The sequence below is a fragment of the Lissotriton vulgaris genome, chromosome 10 (genome assembly GCF_964263255.1).
Source record: "Lissotriton vulgaris chromosome 10, aLisVul1.2, whole genome shotgun sequence".
Classification (NCBI taxonomy): domain Eukaryota; kingdom Metazoa; phylum Chordata; class Amphibia; order Caudata; family Salamandridae; genus Lissotriton; species Lissotriton vulgaris.
Genome location: NC_141698.1, coordinates 2,971,609 through 2,995,987, shown reverse-complemented (window position 1 = coordinate 2,995,987; position 24,379 = coordinate 2,971,609). Strand labels below are relative to the sequence as shown.

The 24,379-nt window shown below is 48.2% G+C and overlaps 1 protein-coding gene across 4 annotated transcripts in view; it reads right to left on the bottom strand.

Moving 5' to 3' along the window:
• The window catches only part of KDM5C (lysine demethylase 5C), a 466,536-nt gene that overhangs the window by 279,665 nt on the left and 162,492 nt on the right, over positions 1 to 24,379 (bottom strand). For 2 of the 4 annotated variants that reach the window (XM_086940146.1, XM_086940148.1), the window contains 4 exons: positions 5,566 to 5,689; positions 4,557 to 4,735; positions 4,173 to 4,331; positions 3,878 to 3,997 (listed from right to left, as the gene is read on the bottom strand). In XM_086940146.1, the coding sequence (XP_086796272.1) occupies positions 3,878 to 3,997; positions 4,173 to 4,331; positions 4,557 to 4,735; positions 5,566 to 5,689 (582 nt within the window). Of the gene's footprint in view, positions 1 to 3,877; positions 3,998 to 4,172; positions 4,332 to 4,517; positions 4,736 to 5,565; positions 5,690 to 24,379 lie in introns of all 4 variants that reach the window. The other 2 variants (XM_086940145.1, XM_086940147.1) reach the window with 1 other exon arrangement.

Sequence of the window (24,379 nt, the reverse complement as noted above, 5' to 3'; positions counted from 1 at the left end):
CCTGGTAATCCAAATGGTATTCCTTTGGATAGTTTAGAAGACTTTACACAACAGGAAGTTAGTGACATTTTACAACGATTTCGACAGCGGCCCGGAGAGGCCTTGCTTACATGGATGCTGCGTCTCTATGAACTGGGTGCTGCTGGCATCATGTTGGATGCGGGAGATGCTTTGAAATTTTGTTTTTTGAGTTCTGATTCTACTGTACAAGATCATTTCTGAAACTATAATGGTGTTGGTCAAATTAGTTTGTTTCAGCTAGCGACTGATGGTTGTAATCACAAATACACTACTGAATCGGATTGGCCCTGAATGACAAGTCATGGTATACGTTACGCGATGCGGCACAAAGACTGAAAGAGGAGGTGATGAAAAACACAATTTTTTTGAGTACTTCTGACAGGTTGTTGGATCTTTTGTTGACATCTTCTGAGCGGAACCGCATTATCCGTTCTTCCCCCGGTTGCATATAAGCAAGTTATGATGACATTGTGGATCAATCAAAGTGGTAACAAACGCTTTGTCCTTGGTGCTTGAATCTGTACGTCAGCTTGGTGAATTGGGCGAATGGCTTAAACCTGAAAGACAATCCAGACCCGAGGGTCGTACTGCTGGAAATTATCAGTTTTCTAGGCGTGATATGTTTCTTGCCTTGTTGGCTGATGGTGTGAAAAGAGGACATTGATGGTGAACCACCTTGCCTGCGTAGAACAGCCGCTCCAGTGAGCTGCTGGAAACCAGTACAGACAATATCCACGGAACAGTCGATAATCTCCTCCGATGTTCTCTTCCCTTCTTGGAGAAGTTGTAAGGCTTCCGCCTTAGAAGCATCTGGAACCAAAGCCACAAAAGCAGTCATGTCTGCCCACATCTGGCAGTCGTAAAGCCCCAAAATAGCCAAAGCATTGGCCGCTCTCACTGTGGTGGAGGCCATTGTGGAAAACTTACGGCCTATAGCGCCCAGGTGACGACCTTCCCGATCTGGTGGGGCAGTAACAGCAGAAGCAGGGTTCCAAGAACAACGCTGAGCTGCCTGCGTAACCACCAAATCCGGTTTCGGCTGTCCAATGAGGCACGCTGGAGAGCCGACAGGCGCCTTATATTTCTTTTCCAAATCGGGGCATCTGTGCCGGTAGTGAATTTGGGGTCTGCATCATTTTCACCCCTTCAGACCAGATAAAGTCAATAATTGGAACAGTATGGACTTGTTTGAACGGTTGGTTCTTAAAATCATAGAGGAAACAATCCTCTTCCCTCTGGACTCTTGGCAACTTGAAGCGTTGAGCCGTCCTATCTATCAGCTGATGGAAACTCGCAATGTCCACAGGAGGAGAATCTCCTGGCGTTACCGGAGAGGGGGACGGTGTCTGAACTTGATAGTCATCCCACTCAGCCATATCCTCATCATCATCATCATCATCATCATCTCGAACCTCACCATCTTCGCGGGCTGGAGGAATTTCATCCTAGTCGTCGGCATACACAGTCGTGTGTATCCGAACTGAACGACTGTGTATGTGAGGAGCAGAAGTTGGCAGAGGCGACAGAGGAGCCGAAACAGGTACTGCAACAGGCGTCAGGACAGAAGGAACTGCAGGTACCTGTGGAGACGGCGGGAAAAGCCTATTATAGTCGTCCAACATATGCTGGAGATTAGAAATGAGACACAGGCAAAGTCGCAGTAGGAACTTGAACAGGCGTTTCCTCCTGTTGGAAATATTGGTCCTAATCATCATTACTATAATCCTGGCACTTGATGACTAAATCAGATGGACTACATGCCGCTCTAAAGGACTCGTGTACATCTTCCTCGGAATCCTGGTCAGAGTCCGTGGCAAACAAGGGCGAAGGAGGCTGTGGATCACTGGTGATAGAAATCTGGTCAATAGGCACCTTACAGCGCTGGTGAAGTGGGTCGACAATGGCTGATCCAGTGGACGACAGTGGCAGCAAAGGCAGAGAGGCAAACGCAGAAGAAGTAGTCGACGGAGCAGACGACGACTATGGAGTTGACTGAACCAAACTGGAAGAATCCGCCGACGACGCTATCGTCGATGGCAATGGCGCCGTCGATGGAATTTGTCGACGGAGACGACAAAGATGAATTCTTCGTCGACGGAGCGGTCGTCGACGAAGCGGATTTCTTAGCACTTAGTCGACGATAATTTGGTTGTCGAATGTGGAGTTTTCCTTGTCGACGACGAAGCAATCGGAATGACAGATGGCACAGTCTTGAAACTGAGGGTTACCTTAGTTGACGACGAGGACGTCGACGAAACAGCCGTCGACGATCCTGAAGCAGATGTCATCGTCACTGTCGTCGTCGAGCCGGAGATGGCAGATTTAGTCGTCGGGACGACCGTCGACGCTCCCATCGACGATGAAACAGGTTTTCTCACAGGAACATGAGAAGAAGACGCAGCAGACGCCTGAGAGCCAGGTCTCGTGGAAGTAGTAGGAAGAGGTGAAGACACCGCAGGGGCCAAAAAAAGACGATTTCTGCTTCTTAATGAATGGAGAGGGCAACTCCTGCACACTACTACGTTTTGAATCTGCTTGGGAACGACCAGAAATGAGACTTTCAGCATCAGAAAGTACATTATCCTTATACTCAAGTCTCCGAAGCCACAGCAGGAGACGGCCTTCCCAATCCTTTAGAGTCTTTGTAGAAAAAAATTCGACAGAACTTACATTTACCCACATCATGGTCGGGGTAAAGACAGTAAATACACTTACTGTGTGGATCTTCTGAATAAAGGCGTAGCTTTCCACAAGAAGAGCAAGGTATAAAAAGAGACTTCTTACTTGAAGACATGCTGAAAACCCAGGAAAATCTGAAGTAGAGAAAACTGAGCAGAGCTCAGGGAGACTCCCTTTCACACAACGTGCGGTAGAAAATCTGAGGTACTGAGCTCTGAGGAGAAGGTTCTGGAGGGCTGCTGGCGCCTGATTGGCTACAGTTTGGACCAACATAATGACAGGAATAGACTACATATGTTTTTTCTCTCTCCATGTATTCCTATGTGGAATTATGTCTAGGCATTTACTGCCTCTTTTATAATGTGTATTTCATTTGTTATGTTTTTACATATACATATTATGAGTATGTTATTGCTATTTTATTTACCGTGGGACTCCCACTCCGACGGGGAATATTCAAGCATGGGAATCTATGAAAGACACCCTAATCCTGGAGAATCACTACCTCTTAACTCGAACCACTTCTTTGAAGAAACACAAACAGCACGCATTGGGACCCAACACTAGATGGCAGAAGTATGCATAGCATGTGCATATAGAGCCACACATGTCTCGAACATCTGAATTATGGAAGGCTCCGTCACCTCACTGGCAGGAGCCTGAATCTTAGAAGTGAGAGTGCTATTAAAGTGGCTTTGCCTGCACGGGTTTCAATGCAATTTCTTAGATTCTGCTATTGCAAAGCAATTGTGGGATTCTCAGCTCAACAAACAATGATTCAAGCATGTGAATCTTTTAAAGATCCAATACTGGAGAAAAGGTGTGATGCACAACCGTGAAAGACTAACGGGATAAAAGACTGGTTTCCCACACCTGCTAACAGATACAAAGGTAGAGTGTTAAACAGGAGGTGAAGGAGAAAAAAGTTGTGGTGGGGTTAAATAGATAACTGCAGAGATGTAGAAGGGTGACAAAGTGGCAAGGACTGAATGCGGGCTGAATGCACGAGCAGTGGTCGAAAGCGAGCACCAACAGTGGGGAGGGGGGGAATGAGGACCAAAAGCTGGGACAATAGGTGCACAGATATAAAGTCTAAAAAACCAGCTGTGTAGTTATTCTAGGAGTCCCAATTCATAGTTGCATGAGAGGCAATGCTTCCGCTCACAGCAGCACTTACGTGTACAGGCATGTTGAAATAATCGGCTTTGAAGGTATCTGCCATCTCTCCGAAGCTTTGCAGCGAGTACTCACAGGTGGCCTGCTCAAAGCCAAATGCCTCTGGGGGGCGCTTACATTCCTGTAGGACAAGAGGCAGCAAACCAAATATTAAATCGAGATTATTAAAACTAAGGCCACCGAGTAAGATTCTGCCACCAGATATTTAAGGCCACTGCAAATGTACTCACTCAATCTAATGTACCCTCCCCGTTCCCATTTTTTTATTCTCCCGGGATCATCCAGGTCTTACGTACCGCCATGACACATTTGGGGCAGCGCCACAAACCCTTGGGAATCTCTGGTAAGGGGGGCAGGAGGCAAAAGATGTGGTAGTTATCATCACAGCCATCACACAGCAACAGCTTATCGTCTTCATCTCCGCGTGTACAGACACGACACACAAAGGAATCAACCTGTGAGAGAAAAGCTGGTGGTCACACATCGAGATGCGGAGTGTAGCAGCTGCAAATAAGGGATCACAGAGAAGAACTATGCAAAAAAGGTGGACCTGGTCTATCCCCACCAAATAAGAACAAAACAAGTGTACATAAGGGTAGGACAGCGCTGCATCTACGTTCAACCGAAAGCGCAGCGCTCACCACCAATGGCATGCTCTGGCTTCTACAAGGTTCCCTTACAAACTGGCTGCTGCTGTAGCTTCTCCGGAGGCGCATAGTCATTTTGGTGCAGGGCTCCGGGCTATGGGCAACTTCCTCCTTTACATCTGGAAAGAGCTGCGATAAGGGCTCCAGTTTCACATCTACTCCAGGCTCATCCTTCACCACCAAAGTAGTGGGGCACTCTGGAATATCCTTATCTACATAAAGCGGGGAAAAAACTGAGTTAGAGGACCATCCAAGGCCCACGTACGACACAGCCTTGCTATCCTCGTCAGGGGCATTTAGAGTCTGCCACGTTACTGCAGGAAGAGATGAAACAAAATACGACCGCCCTTGTAGGGCACATACACCACACCACCACGTCCGTGCTAGAAGAGGTTACTACACGTCCCCCTACCCTTCAGAGGCATGATGATCACACCACGTTAGTGCACGAAGAATAGTCACTACACATCTGCCCTGTAGAGGCAGGTACACCACCCAACCACGTCACTACACACCTGTGCCCTTCATAGGCATGTAAATTGCTCACCATGTCAGTGCGAGAAGAGAGAGCACTTGACACACCCTGCCCTTCAGAGGCATTCACATTACTGTACCATGTCAGTGCAGGTGGGGCGGTCCCTACACACTCCCTGCTCTTCAGTCATGCACACTGCCACATGTCAGTGCAGTTACAGCAGCACTACACACCTGCTGCTCTTCACTGGCATGTACACCACATCCGGTACCCGTCAGAGGCATGCACACTGCCACACCATGTCAGTACACACCCTGCCCTTCACAGCCACATACATAACCGCACCACGTCAGTGCAGGGGGGGGCAGTCACTACACACTCCCTACTCTGCACAGGCATGCACACTGCCACACCAGGTCACGAGAAGGGATGGTCACAGGGTACAGTTGCTATTAGTCACCCACTGTGTGAACAGAGGTGACAAATAGCCAGCAGTTTCCTTGTTCTTTAGCCACCAGATTGGCTAGGTCTCAATCTTTAAGGTGATCATCCGTAGAACTTCCTCACCTTTCCTGCGAAGCGCCTTCTCCTTCGCCATCAGACCCAGTCCCATCATTTTGGGACCAGCTCCATAGATCTGAAGTTTCTTTAGTTCAGGATTCTTCTCAATATCTTCTTCAGTTGGTTCAGGCTGACAAAGGGTAAAAAAAAAATTAAAACAAATTTAAAAAAAAAAAGATTTTGAAAATTAGGCTAGAAAAGTTGTATTTTACTAACTTTAGAACCACCACCAACGTTCATGAACCAGTGGGTTGACACCACTAATACAGCAAATCTGTTGACAAGCCTATAGTGGACCAGTGGGGTGACACCACAGTAGAAAAGAGAAAATCTACAGAAAAGCAAAGAAGGTACAGGACCAGAAGGATCAGACCACTAGCACTGCAGTGAAAGAGCCAGCCGGTCGGGGACCAGTGGGGTGACCCCACTAACACCGACAACAAAGTAAAAGAGTAAATTAGCAGACAAGTACAGCAGGTACAGAACCTGTGGGGTAACACTAATATCACTGCAGTAAAAGAGCCAATAAGCAGGCAGGCACAGCTGGTACAGGGTCGGAAGAGGGATACCACTAACACTGCCACAGTACAGGGCCAGTGGGGGGGACACCATTAAGCCCTTTAGCAACAACCGCTGACCTTATTTCAGAGAAGGCAAAGTAGGAAAGGACAAAGTCTGCTAAGACCCAATATGGACTGAAGATACCAACACCATCTCCAGGAACCAGTGGGATAAGAAGGCACCTAGTATCCAAGAAGATAACCACTAGGATGCAAAAGAACCTGCCATGTCCAGGAAAGAAAATGTTACTTACCCAGTAAGCATCTGTTTCTGGCATGTAGTGCTGTAGGTTCACATACTTATTATAAGTTCACCATCTAGTGTTGGGGTGGAAGTGTGCAAGTTTTTCTTCGACTTTCCAGTCAAAAGGTGTAGCATTTTCTCCTCATGCTTGTAATGCGCACGATCTTTGACCCCATTGTTAAATTATTTCAGCACTGTCGGGTGAGTATGGAGTGTAAAGGATGATGTATCCTAGAGAGATGATCATGCGAAAATATAAGGTTTAATGCAGATAACTGCAACCAACACAGGTTTCCAGGAAGGAGGGTGGGCACATGTGTATCTACAGCGATACATGCCACAAACAGATGCTTACCGGGTAAGTAAAATGTTACTTTCCCAGTATGCATCTGTTCTTGGCATTTAGAACTGTAGAGTCATGCTTGTGCATAGAGCGGCATCTAGTGTTGAGTCCAGATGTTTGCACTTTCTTTTTGTTTGAAGAAGTCTTTCCAGTCACGAGGTACGTGACACCTCCTTTCACTGATAGTGCGCATGGGCATCAACTACATCCTCAGATTGTTTCGCCGTAAAGGCTGTTATGATGGAGTTAGTAAGAGTAGTAAAAAGATGTCCATGTATGTAGTATCTAATTAAGATATAACTGCAAAAGGTAAAGTTACCGGGGAGGCGGGTGGGCGCATAGGACTATACAGCTCTATATGCCAAGAACAGATGCATACTGGGTAAGAAGCCTTTTCCGTTCGAGACATAGGAGCTGTAGATCATATGCTTCGAGGGTAGGAGGAAGGATTAAGTCCTTTTTTGGGACGAGAAAATAGCGGGAATAACATCCACAGCCCATTTCTGGCCCGGGTCTCCCTCTATCGCTCCATTGGCCAAGAGAGTCTGGACTTCCTAGCAGAGTAAGGCAAGGTGACATCAGCCGATCGTTCACTGGAGGCATGGATGAAGGGGTAGTCTCTTAAGGGAGGGACTGGCTCCTTCGGCCTATTTGCAACACCCAGCTGTCTGAGATGCCAGTGGTGGAAGTGGCGTATTCTGCCACCAACTGGCCATGAATGATCATGAGGGATCAGACTAGTTGAGGATTTTGCGGTGGAGCAGGGGATTGGGCTTGGCTGGACTTCTGGCCTCCTGAACCACAGGGTTGGGGTGAACCTTGTCCACGCCCACCCCCCCAGACCCCCGCCCCCAGCCCCCCCCACCCCCACCCCCTCTATGCTAGACTGGTGGAAGAGAACATTTTCTTCCCAAAGCTTTCCAGTCTCTTGGATTCCGTATCCCGGGGTATGGAAGGGAATGCACCACGGGAAGTGGAAGCTTAAACCACCAACTTTTGTGGGGTGGACGGGGAGGAAAGCTGGGTCGCCAGGTGCAGTGCAATGGCAGCAAGCAATCGTTCTATTTACAGGAGTCCCTGTGATGGGCTTGGACCAAGTGCCAGGAAGAACGTCCGTCAAGGCCTCATTGAAAGGCAGCTAGGGTTCGGAGCTTGACACACTAGGCTGCAGGACCTCTTTCAAGAGGTTAGTCTTGAAGGCCACAATAGTAAGCATCAGGTCAAAAAACTCGAGGCTCCACTCACCACCATAGCAAATGATGCCCACCTCCTCTGCAGCTAGGTTAGGGGGAAACAGCATGCCAGAACCTGGGTAGGTGTCCAGGCCACTGGTCTCACCCAGTTCCTCATACCAGTCCAGGTTCTGGGGTTGTGGGATTTCTAGGGGTCCTGCTCCTCCTCTCAACCCTCCTCATCCATTCCTAACCCTTAAGAATAGAGCAGGTTAAACTTCATGGAGCCGTACAGTTCTGTTGGTGCCGGTCTCGGTGGACGCCCACTGGCTCGGTCTTCTGGAATGAGGATTGGGGAGACTCCTCTTACTTTATCACTTGGAAGAAGAGGAAGTTGACTCTCCGGAGCGGTGCTCTGACCTTCCTCTCAACCGAGACTGGGATCGAGAGATCAACGGGGTGACCGCCAAGGTACCGGGATGCGATTAGCTTTAGGGACCAATGCCTCAAAGGTTTCCATGCGCCATGGCCCATCAATTGGCGCACAACGGTTGTGGCCGCACTCCAGGCACCAGAGATACACCAAGTGGGGGTCCGTGACCGACATGGGGCAGTGACAGGCGCCGTACCGCTTGAGGTCTTCTTGCTAGACATCACTAGCACATCAAAAGGAGTCAACAATTTTTTTTTTTTTTTTAAACATAACGAACACAGTGGCGTGGAGTCCAACGACACCACCTACCGGCACGCAGAGGTACTGCTAAGAAAAATCTTCCGGGTCCAGCACGACACCTGGAAGTTCAGAGGTAAAGAACCTGTGGCTCGATGTCTATCAGATCCATAGGCTGCATAATATTTTTCTTAAATGACTCTGCAGGCCTTCCTGAAGAAAGGCGGAACATCTACACTTCAGATATATTGTGAAAAAGTGCTCCAGGTTCACTGCATAAGGGCAGGACTAGTCTATGCTTAAGACTATAAATGGAAATCCCAAGAGAGAACCACTGTTACAGGTAAGTAACTTGTGTCTTTTGCAGCCTGAATCTATTACAAATGAGTTATAACTCTTGCCTTCGTTTTGATGATCATTATTCGTGTTAAAGCAACACTCATGCTGCTGTACCACAGATTTTTACCTATGCAAACATGCTGCAAATACTGCATTTTCCAAAGGGGAGAAGATTTATATTAATTGTTGCTTGAGGGCTGCAGAGAGCTTTGCCCAAGACATTTAACTCTTACAGGTAAAATACTGCACAATCAAAGAAGCATTTAAAGCAAGCTCAAAGTGGATCACCATTCTGAACATGAAAAATCGTTTATTCCTATCACCCATGTAATTATGGTTTGTTCCTGGGGGTCCTCTTCCCTCTGCCTCCTTCTGCAGCATGCAGAAACAGTTGATGGACAGAATGCAGAACAATGTCATACATTCACCCCAGTACAGAGATCTGGGCCTAAATCCATCCTTCTGCAGCATAGTAGGCCTCTCTGAAGTCCATTGCAGAAAAAATAATCTGAATGCTTGGCCACAGAAAGGGAAAGTTAATAGCCGCCTCTCGAGGGACCTGGTTTCACCAGACACACCCATCTCCAAGAGGGGACAGGGAAAACAAAATTGGGTGAACAAGTAGGCCTTTTGAGCTCCAACCACTAACAAATATGCTACTTACCAGTATGCATCTGTTCTTGGCATGTAGGGCTGCTGACATTCATATCTGCATAGATCGCCGCCTAGTGTTGGGTCCGGATGATCGCACATTGTTGTCCTGGAAGAGTCTTCGAAGTATCACAAGATAGGTGGCTCCTCCCCTGGACTACAGTGCGCATGGGCATAGACTCCATCCCCAGATTGTTTTTAGCCATTGCGGCAAAGATGGAGTGTAACACCGTGAGTGATGACCATGCTAAGAGTAATTAGGAGTGCTGCAGCCGCTACAGGCGCCGGGGGAGGAGGGCGGGCGATATGAATGTCAGCAGCCTTACATGCCAAGAACAGATGCATACTGGTAAATAGCATATTCGGTTCGAGGCATGTGGGCTGCTGAATTCATATCTGTGCATCGAATACATAGCACTCCCTCTATTAGCGGCGGCCGCCTGTGCCAGCTGCAGCAGTTTGAAAAAGTGTTTTTAGAACAGCCTGCCCTACAGCTGCCTGCTGTTTGGAGTGCACATCTACACAGTAGTGTTTCGTAAATGTGTGTGTGGTAGACCATGTGGCTGCTCTACATATGTCTTCCACAGGAATATTTCCAAGGAAAGCCATGCAGGCCCCCAACTTGCGGGTAGAGTGGGCCCGTGGGGGGACCGTTAAAGTGTGCTTGGCTTTTTGATAGCAAATTTGAATGCACTTAACAATCCACCTGGCTATACCAGCCTTGGAAATGGGGTTGCCTTTGTGCTGTGGCGAAAAGGCAACAAACAGTTTTGTTTTTCAAAAATGTTTGGTCCCATCAATGTAGTACATTAAGGCCCTCTTGACGTCAAGTGTGTGGAGCATCCTCTCCGCCACTGACTCAGGATTTTAGAAGAACATAGGCAGCTCAATAGTCTGATTGATATGGAACTGCGAAACTACTTTGGGAAGAAATTTTGGGTTAGTGCGAAGCACCACCCTGTTGGAGTGAATTTGTATGAATGGCTCTTGGATAGTTAAAGCCTGGAGTTCACTAACGCGTCGCAGTGAAATAATTGCTATTAGGAAAGCCACTTTCCATGTTAAGCACTGAATCTCGCATGAATGTAGAGGCTCAAAAGGTGGACCCATCAGTCTGGCGAGGACCACATTTAGGTTCCATTCAGGAGCTAGAGGGGTCCGGGGAGGAATGACTCGTTTGAGTCCTTCCAAAAAAAGCTTTAATGGCAGGCACTCTGAAAAGTGAGAGATGCCGCCTGTTTTGTAAATAAGCCGCTATTGTGGACAAATGTATGCGAATGGAAGCATAGGCCAGATTGCATTTGTCGAGAAGTAACAGGTAACAAATGATGTCAGTAGAAGCGTCTAGCGGGTCGATGTTGTGGTCTGCACAGTAAATGACAAACCGCATCCATTTCGCCGCATAGAATGCTCTGGTGGTGGGCTTTCTTGCCTCCCTTTTGATATCCATACAGTCTGGAGGCAAACTGAGGTAGCCAAATTCTAAGACCTCAGGAGCCAGATCGCCAGGTTGAGCTGTTGCGGATCTGGGTGCTGAATGTCGCCATGGCTCTGCATCAAAAGCCTGGGTGTGCAGTGCAGCCTTTGATGCGGTACCACGGATAGTTCTAGAAACGTGGTGTACCATGGTTGGCGTGCCCACGTCGGAGTGTTGCTTCAGCTTGCGCGCCACCAGCGGTATTCGAGGTGCTGGGGGAAAAGCGTACGCAAATATGCCTGACCAGTTCATCCATATCGCATTGCCCTGCGACTGTGGGTGTGGGAACCTGGCGGCAAAGCTTCGGCATTTGGCGTTTTCCTTTGTGGCGAACAGGTCTATCTCTGGATGACCCCACCGCTGGAAGTACGGGTGGAGTACTGATGGATGTATCTCCCACTCGTGCATGTGGTGGTTGTACCTGCTGAGCAGGTCCGCCATCTGATTGTCCTCGCCTCGGAGGTGTTCCGCCATGAGGAAGATGTTCCTCTGAATGGCCCACTTCCACATGCTCTGAGCCAGATGAGAACTGTGGAGAGTGTGTTCCTCCTCGTTTCTGAATGTAGTACATGGCCGTCATGTTGTCCGTCCGGATCAACACAACCTTGTTGCACAGATGTACCTTGAATGCTTTCATTGCCATGAAGATTCGCATCAGCTCTAGAAGGTTGATGTGCATCTTCTTTTGCTGCGTTGTCCATAGTCCCTCACTGTGTAGTGGAGTACATGCGCTCCCCAACCCTGGAGAGATGCGTCCGTCGTCAGAATGATCTGTGGCACAGGCTCCTGGAACGGTCGTCCCTTGCAAAGGTTTTGTGGATTTCACCAATGCAGAGAGTTGTATGCACGACCGGTTACCAACACTAGGTCTTTCAACTGTCCGTGAGCCTGATTCCACTGACGTGCTAAGCACTCCTGAAGCAGACGCATATGTAGTCTCCCGTGCGGGACTATGAAGATGCAGGAGGCCATCATGCCTATCAACTGCATGAACACTCGTGCCTGAAGCGAGTGTTGAGGTCTGAATTTCTGTATCAGCAATTGCATGCTGTTGATCCTCACTGAATTTGGCTATGCTTTGGCTGCCAGAGTGTCTATTGTCGCGCCCAGATACTGCCGTATGTGGGCGGGCTGCAGGTGGGACTTTGGGTCATTCAGTGAGAATCCCAGATCGTGAAGGTGAATGGTGTGGGACATGTGGGCGGCACACTGCTGGGCTGACCTTGCCTGGATAAGCCAGTCGTCCAGATAAGGGTAGACGTGAATGTTTTGTCTCCGTAGGTGTGCAGCCACTGTCACCAGGCACTTTGTAAACACCCTGGGTGCCGTCGTTACTCCGAAAGGGAGGACCTTGAATTGGTAATGCTGATTTTGAATGGTGAATCTGAGGCATTTTCTGTGTGACGGGTGTAGCGGAATATGAAAGTATGCATCCTTCAGATCTAATGTTGCGAGGAAATCTCTCTGACTGAGCAACGGTAGAACCTGCTGCAATGTTAGCATGTGAAAGTGTTCTGATAGAATGTACTGGTTTAGGGGTCTGAGGTCCAGTATGGGTCTGACGGACCAGTCCTTTTTTGGGGATCAAGCAGTACAGTGAGTACACTCCTGTGCCTCTTTCTTCCACCGGCACGAGCTCTATTGCTCCTTTTTGCAGCATGACGACTACCTCCTGCTGCAATAAGTGCAAATGCTCTGTGGACATAGGACGGTGTCTTGGGGGTATGTTGGGTGGAGTGGATGTTAACGCCAGACAATAACCGCACTGGATAAGCTTTGTGACCCACCTGTCTGTGGTGATGGACTTCCAGACCGGCAGGAACTGTTAGAGTCTCCCCCCGACCGGTGTTGTATGGTCGGGGGGCAGTGACAAGGCGTCACTGTTTGTTAGTGGCGGAGGATCTGGAGCTGTTTCCACGACCCCTGCCCTTGGCGCTGTTTCCACGCTAGCCACCTCTACTTTGTTTGGCGTATGTGGTTTGCGCGCCACCTTTATTGTACTGTGTTTGCTGGGACAGCTGGCCTCTGGAAACACCTCTATTGCCTGAGCAACGAAAAGAACCACCCCTGAACTGCTGCGACTGGAGAGCCCCCATAGACTTTGCAGTCTCAGTGTCCTTGATTTTTTCCAAGGTGGTGTCCACCTCTGGACCAAATAAATGATCAGGGTTTACTGGCCGATTTAGAATGGTGGTCTGTATCTCTGGCTTGAACCCGGAGATTCTGAGCCAGGCATGCCGTCTCAACATGACACTTGTATTAACGGCTCTGGCCGCGGTGTCTGCTGCGTCCAGTGCACATTTGATAGAAGCATTTGAGATGAGCTTTCCTTCCTGAATGAGCATCTCAGCTGCCTCTTTATTTTCATCTGGTAGGTGCTGTAACAGGGTCTCCAGTGTGTCGTAATGGGCCCTGTCATACCTGGCTAAGAGTGCCTGTGTGTTTGAGATGCGCCAGATGTTGGCCGCTTGAGCTGCCACCCTTTTCCCTGATGCTTCTAGCACTTTCGATTCTTTGTCAGGGGGAGGAGCATCACCCGTTGTTTGCGAGTTTGCCCTCTTCCGGGCATTAGAAACAACTAGAGAGTCCAACAGCAACTGTCCCTTAATGTAGGTAGGGTCCCCAGGCGCCGGTTTGTACTTTTTTTCAATTCTGGGGTTTATCACCCTGGCCCTTGTAGGCTCCTTAAATATCTCCCCAGCATGTTTCAAGACACCCTTCAGCATAGGCAGAGTCTTGACAGTCCTCTCTGAGGTGGAAAAGGTGTCTAACAGAAAATCCACTTCAATAGGGTCAGCATGGAGCTGGACATCATGATTTTTGGCTGCCCTTTCAATTAGTGCATTAAACGCCGCTGAATCCTCAGTAGGCGATGTTTTTACAGCATACACATGAGTGTCTGGGGCAGTGTGTGGATCTCCTGGGTCAGCAGCATCTGCCCAGGGTTCATTATGATCTTCTGGATCAGTGTCTATAGGATAGTTGTACTCCTCATAGTCACCCTCCCCTGGTTCTACATCCGAATAAGTGGGCGAGACATCTTGGCCACGTGGAGATATAGGTTCTACAAGAACGGGTGTTGTAGTAGAATCCTTGTAAATTGATACTTGTATAGCGCACTACTCACCGCAAGGGTCTCAAGGCGCTTGTACGATTACCGCTGTGGAACCCATCCTGGCTTTCCCTGTGAGGCGTCCACTCCTGGGCACCCCGAAGGTGGAGGCCAGGCATCCTAAGCGTTGTGGGGGCTGTTGTGAAGATTAAGCAAGCTATTGCCCAGAGTTGCAGAGTGGGACTCCATGATTGGAATATGCACCGAGGCGAGAATTATCAGGTCCGTGGAATTTTGAGCCCAAGACCCACCGTGGCGGGGAATTGAACCCTGGTCCCGGGCTAGACCTCTGATCGGGGTCTGCCGCTCTAACCATTGAGCCACACTTCTCCATTTCTTCTAAAAAACAATCCTTTTTTAATGGGATCTTATACGACTCCATAGGCTGTTCCGGGGCAATCTTTCGTTTATAAATAGAAAGTCTGCCTGTGTCGGCATCGATGAATTGTTCCTGTTGCTCTTCAAGGGAGGGTTGTCGATGCTTTGTGGCCGGTACCACTGTAGTGGGCTTCAGCCCCGTGGACACCTTCTTGGGCGCTTCGACGGCCATCTTAGGGACGAAGGCCTTCGGTACCACTTTCGGCGGCAGCGTGAAGTGGATGGGCGCTGACGTCTTTTGAGCGTTACCGGCAGGCTTTGGAGGAGGAGTATCCTTTGGTCCGACAGTCGAAGCCTTGTCCTTAATGCGCTTCAACGAGTCCGCCACCTGCTTCGAGAAGGAGGCGGACGGCTGCGTTGACTCGACGGAATCCTTTGAGCCACCGCCAGGCGTGGACTCGAGGGTTGTACCACTTTTAGCCTTGTCCGGTTGACGCGTAGGCTCGAGAACCTTCTGAGCTCCGAGTCCTTTGTCGGTGTCGACGGTCTTTGGCGACGATTTTTTCGGGTCGACGTCCTTGACCGGTGCTTTCGGTGTGCCAGTCTTTGGCTCGACGCCCTTTAACAGCCTCTTCGGGTCGATAACACCTTTATGCTTAGTCGGTGCCGATAGTTCAGAGGACTTAGAGCCGACCAAAGCAATACGCACTTTCGGTTTCGATTTCGCCTCGAGTGCTTTGGGTTGCGTAGACACCGAAGCCTTCTCTTTCGGTTTCGATTTGGCAACTTGCGGCTCTTTAGAAGTGTCCGAAGCCGGGCCCGAAGGCGGGGCTGTAGAACCCAGTGGAAGATCTTGGGTAAGGCCATGTGGCGATCCCTCGACCTGAGCCTTATGAAGTATCTTGGCCCCAGTATCAGTTTGTGGGCCTAGCTCCTCGCTTGAGCTATCTTCCATGGCCCCAAAGGCCCCATCGCCGTCTCCTACCTCGTCGATGAAGTCTTCAGCATCGAGCATCTCAATATCAGCGTCGTAGCTGGAGTCGATCTTCGTTGCGGGATCAGACAGGTTCTCTCGAACCTCCCGCTCTGCTCCCTCATAGTCCTCGGCATCGAAGAGGTTCACCGGGTCAGGTGCCGTCTGCTGGGCTTCCTTGCGCGCTGCGCGTCTAAGTCAAATCGTCTTCTTGGATCGGAAACGGGAACAAGCCATACAGCTGGCTTCATCGTGATCCGGCAACAGGCAATTGTTGCACACCGGGTGGACATCGATGTGAGGGTATTTCGAGTTGCACACGGGACATCTTTTGAACGGGCTCCGTTCCATGATGGTTCGTTGATAAGGCCTCTGGCGTCGACCGGGTCTTCAGTACCGAAAAGCTACGCGGCTCCTCAGGATGTACGGCTCGGGAACCGAGCTGGAACATAACTGGGCACCGATCGCAAGACAATACCGACGATAAACTAAAGGCCTTTTGGCCAAAAGAAAGTTTTATATCGATTCCGAACTTGAGTGAACCAATATGCATCCGAACCCAATGGCGGAAAAAAACAATCTGGGGATGGAGTCGATGCACATGCGCACTGTAGTCCAGGGGAGGAGCCACCTATCTCGTGATACTTCGAAGACTCTTCCAGGACAACAATGTGCGATCATCCGGACCAAACACTAGGCGGCGATCTATGCACATGTCACCGGGTCACGAAACCAACAGGATCGTTCCCCGTGACTGATTGTCCGTCTTCCCTGCAGGATTGGTCCGGGCCCTTTAAGGGAAGTCTGGATTCCCTTGAACGAGACTCCACCCCTCTGACATCAGCGGAGAGCAACCTATCACCAGGGCGAGACCTCGAAGAAAAGGAGGACCCGGAAGACGCGGTTTTGCTGCTGTGCCAAGGAGACATTGAGCCCGTGAGGAGAAGCAGACGTGGAGAAGGAGCAACGGATGACGCCGAGCCGGACGGGAGAAGCACAGAACCCGGGACGAAGCCAGCCGACACCAGAACGCTGGAGTCCGAGAGAAAGACTACGACCCCGCCGAGGGAGAAGCCAGGAGGCCACCGGACCCACGCACCGCCCAGCCACGCGCAGGAAGACGCGTGGCTCAGTCAGGTACGGGGTCGTTTCCGTAACCTTTTAAACTTTAAGAAGGGGGGAACCGGGTAACGGAGGGAGCGGGAGAGACCAGGGCACTCCAATTCCTTTGTGCACTGCACAGCACTTTGGGCTTTGAATCGTGAGCTCGTTTTGGTGATGGTGGTTCACTCTCCTTCTCACAATCAGTTATCCTCACTCCCTTCCCCTTCTATGTTCATAAAAACCGGACAGTGAAGTAATTGCCACTTTTCTTTGTTTTCCTGTGAGTACCGGGCAAGCCCCAAGGACCAAGCTGCTGAGACTACACCCGAAGATAAAGCAGGAAGTCACACCAAGTCCCCTGGAACAATATAGTGATTTAACTGTCTTGTATCAACCCCCATTAAACCCGCATACAACAACCTTATCATTGACTCCGTCCCTCCTTGTACCCCCTCAAGGTTACAGCACATATATGAATTCAGCAGCCCACATGCCTCGAACACAATGGAGTATGCACAGCATGTGAATCTAGAAATGATTCATGCTGCAAAACCTGCATTGTCTCACTTCAAGGTTATGAAAGTTGGCACTGCTCCCGGATTGAGGATATTCGCTCCTTTGAAGGCAACACTTTCCCTTGTTGAGAGTCTGGTGTTCCTTTTAGATAAGATACCTTGTGTTGGAGAATATGTGCAACAGAGAAACTGTCGTAGACAGGTCATATGTTACACTTTGCAATATGAGGCTTTATTATTCATGGTCCAAGTACAGACAGATGAAAGTCTTGACAATGGAGATTGACAGCTACGACTGCAATGCATTTTGAGACGGTCTGAGGAAAGGACCTCAGGCCTACACTGTGTACTAACTTCTAGTGTACAGGGCAGACTACACTTACGAAGCACAGGAAATTCCTACGGTTTGTAAAGTGGAAAAATTCATCCTGCCCACAGCAATGCTTAAGCAGACCCTCTTCCCATTTTTGACCCTTTGACACTCTGGCTTGGCATCAGAACTTGAGAAATGAGGATAATGCAGAATTAGTTTACATATTTAACAGGCAGGAGGTCACAGCTGCTGTCAAGAAATTAAATTCAGCCACCTCCAGTGAACCTGGCACTAGAGGAAGAAAAGGACCGGGAGATGCACCGGTTCAAAAAGTCTACATTAGTAGAGTGAGTGTATGATAAGGGGTTTCTAATGGTACATTCATCCTAAGACATCCCAAAAGTGGTGATGTAGAACGCTGTGGATATGTCAAAGGAATCACAGCAAGCGTGACCTCAATGCTGATGACCACGGAGCTATGCCGATGTTTTGGCAATGTTTACCACAAGTCCAAGTGCCATCACACCAGCAGCAAAAGTGCATACATAGTATTTATCACCAGTCCAATTTACCATTTTTGAGTGTATAACATTGACAATTAAGGACATCACAAATACACTTGATGGATTCTGCGTATTTCAAATATTATACATTGAATCACAGCGACATTAGACTGTCACTCATAGCAAAGTTAACAAATATCAAAAAGCATACGCTATAAAGTAATGTGGTGGGACATCCTTCACAAGCGAAGTTGCAAGATATTCGCATTTGGGGTAAATCCATGATCAGAATCCAAACTACCCCCACCTCCGTCACTCCTGAAATCCAGAAAGGAAAATGCTACTTACCAGTATGCATCTGTTCTTGGCATGTAGAGCTGCAGATTTCTACACTTTGCATTAGATCGCCACCTGGTGTTGGGCTCGGATGATTGCATGTTGTTGCCGTCTTGGAAAAAGTCTTTGTAGTCACGAGATAGGGGACTCCTCCCTTGGACAATACTGCGCATGGGCATCGACTCCATCCTTAGATTGTTTTTCGTCATGATGGGAAAAGATGTAGTTAGTAGAAAGAAAGAAAGAATGTCCATGCGTGTAAATCTAATTAAGATAAAACTGGAACAGATTCAGGTCCCGGGGAGGCGGAGAGCGTGAGAAAGCTGCAGCTCTACATGCGAAGAACAGATGCATACTGGTAAGTAGCATTTTCCGTTCGAGGCATATGAGCTGCAGATTGTACACTTAGCATCGATTGTGCAGCAGTGTCTCCCCTAGGGGTGCCACCGGTGTCTGTTGCAGTAGTTTGAAAGAGTTTTGAGGACAGCTTGGCCTACTGCAGCTTGCTGCTTGGCTTGTACATAAACACAATAATGTTAAGTGAAGGCGTGTGTTGTAGACCATGTTGCTGCCTTGCAGATGTCTTCTAGGGGAATGTTCCCTAAGAAAGCTATGGAGGCTCCTAGTTTGCGTGTGGAGTGCGCTCTAGGAGGTACAGTTATTGTGCGTTTTGCCTTGTGATAGCATATTTGTATACATTTTACAATCCACCTTGCAATTCCTGATTTAGAAATGGGGTTGCCTTTATGTGGTGGAGAGAAAGCTACAAATAGTTGCTTTGTTTTGCGAAAGGACTTAGTCGTATCGATGTAATAGAGAAGAGCTCTTTTGACATCTAGTGTATGTAAAGCCCTCTCTGCTACAGAGTCTTGGTTTTGAAAAAACACTGGTAACAACAGATTGGTTTAAATGAAAAGGCATAATTACTTTAGGAAGGTATTTTGGATTAGTTCTTAGGACCACCTTGTTACAGTGTAATTGTAAGTATGGTTCTATAGTGAAAGCTTGAATCTCACTAACTCTTCTAAGAGAGGTAATAGCGATGAGGAAAGCTGTTTTCCATGTGAGAAATTGTAGTTCACATGTATGTAAAGGTTCAAAAGGGGCTCCCATGAGCCTGGTAAGAAAAATGTTTAGGTTCCACCCTGGAGAGGGTGGTAACCGAGGAGGAATAATTCTTTTTAATCCTTCCATAAAAGCTTTTATTGCTGGTACTCTAAACAACAACATATGTTTTCTGTTTTGTAGATATGCTGCAACGGCTGCAAGATGTAAACGTATAGATGATTATCCCAGATTACATCTTTGTAAATGGAGAAGGTAACCGATAATTTTTTGGATGGAAGCATCTAAAGGATCAATTTGATTATTATTGCAGTAAATGGCAAATCCTTTCCATTTAGCAGCATAGCACGCTCTAGTTGTAGGTCTCCTGGCTTCTTTAATGATATTCATACAGTCTAGTGGCAGGTTAAGGTAACCAAACTCAGATCGCCAGATTCTGTGGACTTGGATCTGGATGTCCGATGTCTCCATGGTCCTGCGTTAGCATGGATGGTGTCAGATAGTTTTTGGTGCGGAACTCGAGAGAGTTCTAGCAGTGTGGTGAACCACGGTTGGCGTGCCCATGTGGGAGCTACCAGGATCAGTTTGAGAGACTTGTTTGAGCTTTCGTACCACTAGTGGTATTATTGGTGTTGGCGGAAAAGCGTACGCAAATCTGCCTGACCAGTTCATCCATATCGCATTGCCCTTGGACGACGGGTGTGGAAACCTGGCGGCGAAGGCTGGGCATTTTGCGTTTGTATGTGGTAAACAGGTCTATGTCTGGATGACCCCCCTTGTGAAAGAATGGTTGAAGAACTTGTAGATTTAGTTCCCATTCGTGAATCTGTTGTGTCTGTCGACTTACAAGTCAAGTCAAGTCAAGTCATAAAATTTGTATAGCGCACTACATACCCAGAGGGTTTCAAGGCGCTTAGGAAGGGGAGGGGGATTATTTGTCGAATATCCATGTTTTAAGCTGCTTTCTGAACGCTAGGTGGTTCTGGGTGAGGCGAAGGTAGGCGGGGAGTGAGTTCCATGTTTTAGCAGCCAGGTATGAAAAGGATCTGCCTCCCATGGTGGTCTTGTTGATGCGAGGAACAGTGGCGAAGGCTTGGCTGGAAGAGCGAAGATGGCGGGGGGGGGTGTAGAAGGACAGTCGAGAGTTGAGGCAATCTGGTCCGATGTCGTAGAGTGATTTGTGTGCGTGGGTAAGCAGTCGGAAAGTGATCCTCTTATTGACGGGAAGCCAGTGGAGGTCTTTAAGGTGACCAGAGATGTGTTCGTTGCGTGGGATGTCTAATATCAACCTGGCTGAGGCATTTTGGATTCGTTGTAGTTTCTTCTGGAGTTTAGCGGTGGTACCTGCGTAGAGGGTGTTTCCGTAGTCCAGTCGGCTCGTGACTAGAGCGTGGGTGACTGTTTTCCTTGTTTCGGGGGGGATCCAGCGAAATGTTTTTCTGAGCATGCGAAGAATGTTAAAGCAGGAAGAGGATACGGCGCTGACTTGTCTGTTCATTGAGAGTGAAGAATCCAGGATGACGCCAAGGTTCCGTGCGTGGTCTGTTGGGATGGGTGCTTTTCCGAGGGCTTCCGGCCACCAGGAGTCGTCCCATGCAGAGGGGGATGTACCTAAGATGAGGACTTCTGTTTTGTCTGAGTTCAGTTTCAGACGGCTTTGTTTCATCCATTCGGCGACTTCTTTCATTCCTTCGTGTAGGTTAGTTTTGGCGGTGCTGGGGTCCTTGGTGAGAGAAAGGATCAGTTGAGTGTCATCCGCGTAAGAGATGATGTTGAGGTTGTGTTGGCGGGCGATGGCTGCGAGGGGGCTCATGTATACGTTGAAGAGGGTGGGACTGAGTGAGGATCCTTGAGGTACGCCGCAGATGACTTCAGAGGCCTCGGATTTGAATGGTGGGAGGCGGACTCTTTGGGTTCTTCCGGTGAGGAACGAGGTGATCCATTCAAGTGCTTTTCCTTGGATTCCGATGTTATTGAGGCGTTGTAGAAGGGTGTTGTGGCAGACTGTGTCGAATGCTGCAGAGAGGTCAAGGAGGATGAGGGCGACTGTGTCTCCATTGTCCAGTAGAGTTCGAATGTCGTCTGTTGCTGCGATGAGGGCGGTCTCAGTGCTGTGTTTGGCTCGGAAGCCAGATTGTGATGGGTCAAGGGATTTGTTGGTTTCGAGGAAGGCGGCGAGCTGGTTGTTGACGGCTTTCTCGATGACTTTGGCCGGGAATGGAAGAAGCGAGATGGGACCAGATCGGCTATCTGATTGTGAACTCCTGGAAGGTGTTCTGCAAGCAGATATATCTTTTGCGGAATGGCCCATCTCCAAATGTTTTGTGCGAGTTGGGACAGCTGCAGGGAATGTGTGCCTCCTTGTTTTTGTATGTAGTACATGGCTGTCATGTTGTCCGTCCGGATTAAGACAGCTTTGTTTTGTATATGCACTTGGAAGGACTTCAGTGCTAGGAAAATTGCCAGCAACTCTAGGCGATTGATGTGAAGCACCTTTCGTTGATTTTTGCATGTTCCCAGAGTTGTGTGATGGAGCAGATGTGCTCCCCATCCTGTCAGGGAGGAGTCAGTTGTCAGTACTATCTGTGGACCAGGCTCGAGGAACGGTCGCCCTCTGGACAAGTTTTTGGTGTTCCACCACTGCAGAGAGCGATGTGTGCGGTTATCCACCAACACCAGGTCTGTTAGTTGTCCTTGTGCCTGATTCTACTGATGTGCTAGACATTCCTGCAATGTGCGCATTTGTAGTCTTGCATATGGTACAATAAAAATGCAAGATGCCATCATGCCTATTAATTGCATGAACACTCTGGCCAGGAGAGTGTGTTGGTTTTTAAACCTTGTGACTAAGGTTTGAATGCTCTGTATCCTGGCTGGACTGGAATGAGCTAGAGCCGTGTTGGTATTTATGGTAGCCCCTAGGTATTGATGTACATGAGAGGGCTGTAGATGTGACTTGGTATGGTTTATTGTAAAGCCCAAGTTGTGCAGTGTTTGAATTGTGCGAGATGTGTGTTGAACACACAGGTTGAATGTCTAAGTATGGGAAGACATGGATTTGTTGTCTTTTGAGATGTGCTGCTACTACTGCTAGGCATTTTCTGAACACCCTTGGCGCAGGTGTGACTCCGAATGGAAGGACTTTGAATTGATAGTGCTGTCCTTTTAGCACAAACCTGAGATACTTCCAGTGGGAAGGATGTATGGGGATATGGAAGTAGGCGTCCTTGAGGTCTAGTGTGGTTAGGAAATCGCCTTGTTGCAACAATGGGAGCACTTGTTGTAAAGTGACCATGTGAAAATGATCTGAGTGTATATATTGATTAAGAGGCCTTAAATCTAGGATTGGTCTTAGTGTCCCATCCTTTTTGGGTATTAGGGAGTAGAGTGAGTAGACCCCTGTTCCTTGATGTTGCAATGGAACTAGCTCTAATGCATCTTTTTGCAGTAATGAGAGAACCTCTTGTTGGAGCAGCGTTAGATGTTCTGTGGACATTGGACGCTGCCTGGGTGGTATATTTGGAGGGGTGGCTGTAAGTTCTAGGCAGTAATCATAATGGATAATCGGTCTTACCCACATGTCTGTTATGATGGAATGCCAGTCAGGTAGGAACTGTGTTAATCTCCCCCCTACAGGAGTGGTATGCTGTTGGGGGAGCTGAATGGAGTCACTGTTTAGTGGTGGAAAAGGATCGATTGTTGTTGTTACCTCGACCTCTTATTGTTATTACCTCTGTAGCCCCCTCTAAAGTATCCTTCATTAGAGGATGCTTGTGTATTTGTTTTAAAGGAAACTGAATTGTCTGCTCCAGCTTGTTTGGAGCCTCCTCTGTAGAAGGAGCGACGAAAGGAGCTTCATGCTTGGGTGGACTGCAGAGCTCCCATAGACTTGGCCGTGTCAGTGTCTTTCTTCATTTTTTCCAGAGCGGTGTCTACTTCTGGACCAAACAATTGTTGGTTGAATGGTTGATTTAAGATGGTAGTCTGTACCTCTTGCTTAAATCCTGAAATGTGTGACGTCTTAGAACACTGGTGTTTATTGCCCTGGATGCAGTGTCTGCTACATCAAGTGCACACTTGATTGAGGCATTTGATAAAAGCTTACCCTCTTGTATGAGGTCATCTGCTTGTGCCTTATATTGGTCAGGTAGGTGTTGTAAGAGCTTCTCTAGCTGATCATAGTGAGCCCTGTCGTATCTTGCGAGGAGGGCCTGTGTGTTAGCGATGCGCCATGAATTTAGCTTGGGCAGCTATTCTTTTCCCCGAAACGTCTATGATCTTTGATTCCTTATCAGGAGGTGGTGCTTCACCTGATGTTTGGGAATTTGCTCTTTTCCTAGTGTTTGAGACTACTTGGGAGTCTAAGGGTAGCTGTCCTTTAATGTAGGCAGGATCCCCAGGAGCTGCCCTGTACCTTTTCTCTATCCTTGTGTTTATGATTCTAGCTCGTACAGGATCTTTAAACACTTCTGGTGCTTGTTTAATGACTCCTCTAATCATTGGAGTATTTGCACAGTTTTTTGGGATTGCTCGAAAGTGTATAGTAAATCTTCTTCTGCCTCATCTGAATGCATGCTAACATTGTGATAGATGGCAGCCCTATTGATAAATTGTCCAAGCCCAATATCTTCTGGAGGAGAAGAACAATAGTTACTTACCTGTAATCTGTGGTTCTCCAGTATTGGTGTCTTTCATAGATTCACATGCCTGAATCATTCCCCGTCATCGGAGTGGGAGTCCCACGGTATATAAAAAAGCAATAATATGCCTGTAATAACCAAAAAACCTTGGTAATAACTAACCAGGAAGTAAAGTAGCCCTCAGCTACAGGAGCAAAAGCTCCCACACTCATGACTATCCTAGTCATTATGTATAGACCAAACTGCAGCCAACCAGGCAACAGCACCCACCAGAATGTTCTCGTCAGAGACTCAGGCTCTCAGATTTTCTCGCACAGGAGTGAAACCAACATAATTGCCTGAGGGAGCCTCTGAGGGGAGGTGGGCGGGTGTATGTGAATCTATGAAAGACACCAATACTGGAGAACCACAGGTTTCAGGTAAGTAACTATTGTTCTTCTCCGGTATTTGGGGTGTCTTTCATAGATTCACATGCCTGAATCAGA